The sequence below is a fragment of the Bactrocera tryoni genome, chromosome 1 (genome assembly GCF_016617805.1).
Source record: "Bactrocera tryoni isolate S06 chromosome 1, CSIRO_BtryS06_freeze2, whole genome shotgun sequence".
Taxonomy (NCBI): Eukaryota; Metazoa; Arthropoda; class Insecta; order Diptera; family Tephritidae; genus Bactrocera; species Bactrocera tryoni.
Genome location: NC_052499.1, coordinates 20,471,605 through 20,477,060, shown reverse-complemented (window position 1 = coordinate 20,477,060; position 5,456 = coordinate 20,471,605). Strand labels below are relative to the sequence as shown.

The window sequence follows — 5,456 nt, the reverse complement described above, 5'->3', positions numbered from 1 at the left end:
ACGGCAACAAAATCGTCATCGCCTGCTTCATCTGTACGCTCACAAGCGCCATCTGCGTCCACTGCCTGGCTAAGTATTGTCTTACTTCCGCCCACCGTTCCCTAGCGTTTGGTACGTTTCGACAATTGCTGTCGTCACGCATTTATGTCGCGCCTTTTGTGAAAATAATTTCACTCGTTGCTTCATTTTTCCACATTTATTACCGGATTTTAATATTCAATTTGTCCGAATGCCAAGCGTTTTACAGCTTTGTTTTGTGTGCCTACTTCGGGCCTTCAGGGTGCATTTTCATGTACTATACTTATATATACTATATGCGTATACAGTGTTGACCATTCTGTAGCCAGAGTTGTAATATGACAGCTGTCAAACTGTGCCGTCAAGCCAAATACAAGTTAATCACTTCTTATATATTTAACCTCTATAGATTCGAGCTTCAAATAGACTTTTAGAATTTTTTCTAAAAGTAAATATGGTAAACCACTAAAAAGATTCGAACTTCTCTTAGAAGGCGGCCTAAATCGACTAGAACTTCGGTATAATTAATTGGATCCGTCAGTTTGGAAACGAGAATAATTCATGTCTCAAAAAGAACAGAGCATGTTAGCTTCGGTCGAATGTTTTTCTGTTCTGATACAAAACAACAAATAGCGTTGGAATACGGCAGCAGAAGCCGTCCTAAATTGACTAGAACCTCAACATACTTAATTGGATCTAAGAGATTAGAAACGCCAATAATTCTTGCCCCACAAGGACCAGAACCTCTCTTCGGTCGAATGTTTTCCTTAGTTGACTAGTATGTATTGATACTATCCAGCTATCAGCTCAGAATTTTAGTTATTGCACAGGCTGTATTTTATACGGTTTTTACACCAAGATCTTTGCGGAAAATCTTCCATGTGGTCGAGTGCCCACAAGCTTATTTGAACTGCGAACGGCGACGAATCGACATTTCACGGTCTTATATTGCACTCTTTATGAAACAGACGCAATATTCTCTTCTGTACGCACTGTACGCATTCATTAATGGTTGGTTTAATGCATCCAATAAAATGCGCTGAGTGCGAACTTGGTCACAATCATTAGATTGTTGCTACTCATAGGTCGAGCTCTAAGTGAACCATAAATCGGATAAGCGCGAAACTTAGCAAAAACGAACCGAACGCATTTTTAGTAATAAAATTCGTATAAGCATAGCGTGATCTCGTTAGCTAAAGTCTATTCATGATGAAATGTCAAAAGCATACTGAGCATCTTTCTCTTTGACACCATGTCTAGGTGTATCCACGTGATCTTCAATGAGCACGCGCATGAAAATCTAACACTCAAAAATCTAACCCGATACAAAGCATATCTACAAAGCTTAAGCGTGATGCTGTGAAATTAGCCGCAGGATAAACGATTAATGTCAATCATTATGTTAACGTTTCGGCGGTATACACGTATTTATGACCCAATTGCTATTGTTGTTCAACCCTCGCAATGAATTGTGGACGTCGGAACTCTATTAAGAGAGTTTCGATAGCTTAAATTGAGTTTCTGAACTCAAATTTCTTTAATTAATTCATTGGTTCTATAGGTGTTTCATAGAGTACACACAAATTCTGTAATTTAGTTTTATCCAGTTTTATGAGCATCACTTTTACTCTGAATATAGGCTATTAGCTGTATGGTGTCGAAGTCCCGACTAAAATTAAATATTTAGGGTACAGACATCTAGGTATTAGAACCCTCGGTCTATGGAGAGGCAGTTTGCGGCCAACCTTTTCACAAACTGGACAAACAAGCGAGGAATGGATCTCAACATTTCCGTCGATGATGTAAAAATTTTGACGGCAAACAAACCTAAAATTTTAGGTATCACATTTGACCATCTGTCATCACAGTCATCAACTTCTTCTTCTTTATTGGCGTAGACATCGCTTATGCAGTTATACCCGAGTTTACAACAGCGCGCCAGTCGTTCTTCCTTTTCACTGTTTGGCGCCAATTGGATACTCCAAGCGAAGCCACGTTCTTCTCCACCAGATCTTTCCAATGAAGTATATGTCTTCCTCTTCCTCTGCGTCGAATGCTTTTAGAGCTAGAGTGTCTGTGTCCATTCGGACGACATGACCTAGCAAACATAGTTAATTCGCTGAACCATGAATGCGACATTCACCGTGGCCAATGCGCAAAAGACCATAAATCTTTCGCAGAATCTTTCTCTCTAAAACTCGTAACGTCGACTCATCAGATGTTGACATGGTACATACATAACTCTGCACCATATAACAGGACGGGAATAATGAGTGAATTATAGAATTTGGTTTTTGTTCATCGAAAGAGGACTTTCTTTCATCCGGGGCTGTTATTTACGAGCGTTTTGCTTTTTTTACGTGGCCGGTCCCAAGCTCAGCGCACAACTTGGGGAGGGATGGTTCGCCTTCTCACTTTACCTTCAAACGGATGTTCTTTGGCTACCCAGAGGATACACTGGATCTAAGACCGGGAGTCGTGAGCGTCTTGAGCCATATGTAAAATAATCGTTTCTGGCTTCCCATAAAGGAGCATATCATACCCCTGCAGTCACTTGCTTTAAATAGAGCCGCCTCCTCGGAATATCAAGAAGACATTGCTCCAACACATCGACGAACTGGAACAATACACCGACAATATTTCGGACGTGATCAGTTTCCGACCTGTACTGAACACTATTCGCAGTGGAGCTATTAACACCTTCTTAGTGCGTACTTGGAGTCCAATAGCCACCTATTGCAGACGAAGAGCTCGAGTTTCCGCGAGAATCTAGTGTGGCTCTTGCGCAACTTCGTTCTGGATACTGTACATAAATTATATAAATACGAAATATATGTCCAGATTGAAACGAGTCCTCGCATGAATCTAACCATTTTCCTAAACATCTAACACCCTTCTCTCTACAGTCAGACCCCGTTAACACAGAACCTACCGTTAAGTGATTTCGATGACTTTTAACTTATTGCTTTCACCTCCTAGCAGGGACTGCATAATCGTTACAAGAACCAAGTTAAAGCAAAAAAGCTTCAAATCATCAACTTGAGAGTTCAAAGTAGAGTACGGTTACGAGAGAAAGAAAGCGGTTTCATATAATTTGTTATGGATGAGGTAAGATATCAATTTATCGATATTCGATATCAATATTTGCGACAATGCAATTTGTGACATCGTTTTAAGCTACCTTGTACGTACATTTACATTTTCGAATTACTTACATTTTGATTTTCGAATACTAAATGTATTTTTGTTTTTTTAAATTAATATGTACATGCATAGCAATATTTCAAATTTTTACTCATATATCACAAATTAAAAAAAAAAAAAAAACAAAAAGAATTTCTTAAGAGTCTATGTCCGGAACGTTTTCAATTTGAGTGCTAATACTTTTTTTGCTTTGAAGTGAATCTAGTAGTTGCTTAAGGCTATCCAATTCCTTAACCAGAAATTCTTCACGCCAACCGGGTTGTGTGCATACTTCATATAAATGTTCCACATCTCTTACCGTCTCACGCACATCGCCGTCCGTATTGCCCGTCTCAATTATTTCTACAATTTCATTCTTTAATGCCTTCTCTAGCAATTTCGGCTCATACTCTTCGATTAGCTGTTTTACTTCCGATTCCAATTCAAATAAATGACGATCTTTTTCGCCTGGGAAGAGTTCACGCATGGCATTCGCCAAATTGAAGAGGTATTCACGATTCGGTCCACTTGGACCGGCAGCTGTGAATATTTGTTGCGCTATCACTGGTATTTGCCACATATTTCCTGCATACGATGAATTATCCGGTGTCGCTATATACATTGTAATACCGAAGTGATTATCCAAATCTTCGGGATATTCAAAGAATTGTAAATCGCAACGTTCGTAACCATTCTTTTCGCGATAATCCAAATGTGCCAAAACTTCATCACGATGCTCCTCGGAAATACGATAGGCTATGCCGTAAACGCGACTTTCCAAACTAACAGTGGGTAGTAGGGTTACGACACGACCCGGACGTGTTTTCGTACCCCGATGATCGATGCTATTTTGATAAAATAATCTACGGTATCCACGTATGTAACCGCGTTTTCGATCAATAAAGGGGAAGTCAGGTTTCCATATGAGCGAGCCATAACCAAATATCCATACATCATTTTCACTGGGTTTTATAAAACGTGTCTGATTAGATGATATGTGCAGTGATTTACACAAGTTATTAGTGGGATCACGCCATGGTGGTTGGTCGGCTTCCAAAATTCTTCTTTCAAAATATTTCTCATAAATATGCTTCACAAGTACTTCCGTGCTGCTGCAAATTTCACCATTCAGTGGCAATTTCAAACCTTTACACAGTTCCACAAAATTATCTCGGTTCCTAAGCATTTCCTTTCCGTTGTTTTCACCTAAATGCGTGAAATTTTTAATTTATTAAAGAATTTTTTACATTTTATAAAAGAAACTTATCATCAATGAACTTACAAAAAATTTTGATTATACGCACTTGTCAACTCGGCAAATGATACAAAGAGAATCGGCAGCGCTATGTAAAATGGAAATTTTTGTATATATGTATGTACATGTAGTGTTATATAGACTCTTCTTTACCGGAATTTATAGATTATTACCACTGTTTAGTCACCAAAGGTTTCCTTTGTGTCTCAATGTCAGAAATTTATTAAGCCATTACCACTTAAGCACAGTAGCACAGACGTGTCCTTTTGTAAATATTTACGAAATATTGTCAATAAGAAAACGTCAATATTTCTACATTACCAAACGCGAAAAAATTGTTACGCACAGCGCTGCCAGATGTTTTCGTTAATTATGGTTTTGTCAGAGAACGTAAATTATAGCAGAGAACGTATGTAGATTACAGAGAACGTTTATCATTTCCCTAATTCTGCATATTTTATAAACGTTTTTTTGCGCTCAATTAATTGCAACTCTGTTTGCTTAGCCATTTAACTGTCAAAAATACGCAAACTTCGTTTCCTTTTTAATTAAATTAGACTTTTGTTTATTGAATCATTTACTGAGAATAATTTTTGCGAAGCACACATAATAACATTTTAGAAATTTTTGTTTTAGTCCAAACCTTTGTTTTTATGTGCCATTTCAACAATACATAAACATAAAAAAAACATTTTGTATTCGTCATGAATGTATTTATTTATAAAAAACGCGAAAATCAGTGATTTTTGTGAGAGTCACACTGAGACGATCCATTATTCTCTGCAGCTCGAATTATTTTCTCCAGCAGCAGAACGAAGAAGTCGCACGATAGGGAGTCGCCTTGTCTGAAACCTCGTTTGCTATCGAACGGCTCGGAGAAGTCCTTCTCGATCCTGACAGAGCTTTTGGAGCTGTCAAAAGCCACTTTAAGTCACACTGATAAGGTCCAATCAGTTTACTGATGGTGGGCTTTAATCTTTCACACATTACGCTCAGTAGT

The 5,456-nt window shown here is 38.3% G+C and overlaps 1 protein-coding gene across 4 annotated transcripts; it reads right to left on the bottom strand.

The window, feature by feature from the left end:
* Positions 1–3,108: 3,108 nt before the first annotated feature.
* Positions 3,109–4,738, bottom strand: LOC120766500 (putative glutathione-specific gamma-glutamylcyclotransferase 2). 4 transcript variants are annotated; one of them, XM_040092052.1, is made up of 3 exons: positions 4,630–4,738; positions 4,484–4,544; positions 3,109–4,407 (listed from the first exon to the last, which is right to left on the bottom strand). In XM_040092052.1, the coding sequence occupies exon 3, from the start codon at positions 4,385–4,387 to the stop codon at positions 3,359–3,361; it is 1,029 nt and encodes a 342-aa protein (XP_039947986.1). In that variant the 5' UTR covers positions 4,388–4,407; positions 4,484–4,544; positions 4,630–4,738; the 3' UTR covers positions 3,109–3,358. The 4 variants fall into 4 exon arrangements, with proteins under 4 accessions (XP_039947986.1, XP_039947988.1, XP_039947987.1 ...); XM_040092054.1 differs by having other exon boundaries at positions 4,506–4,544; XM_040092053.1 differs by having other exon boundaries at positions 4,610–4,730.
* Between the last annotated feature and the right edge of the window lie 718 nt (positions 4,739–5,456).

Coding starts and splice junctions, on each gene's coding strand:
- LOC120766500 (XM_040092052.1), bottom strand. CDS start 4,387: ATGCTTAGGAACCGAGATAATTTTGTGGAACTGTGTAAAGGTTTGAAA.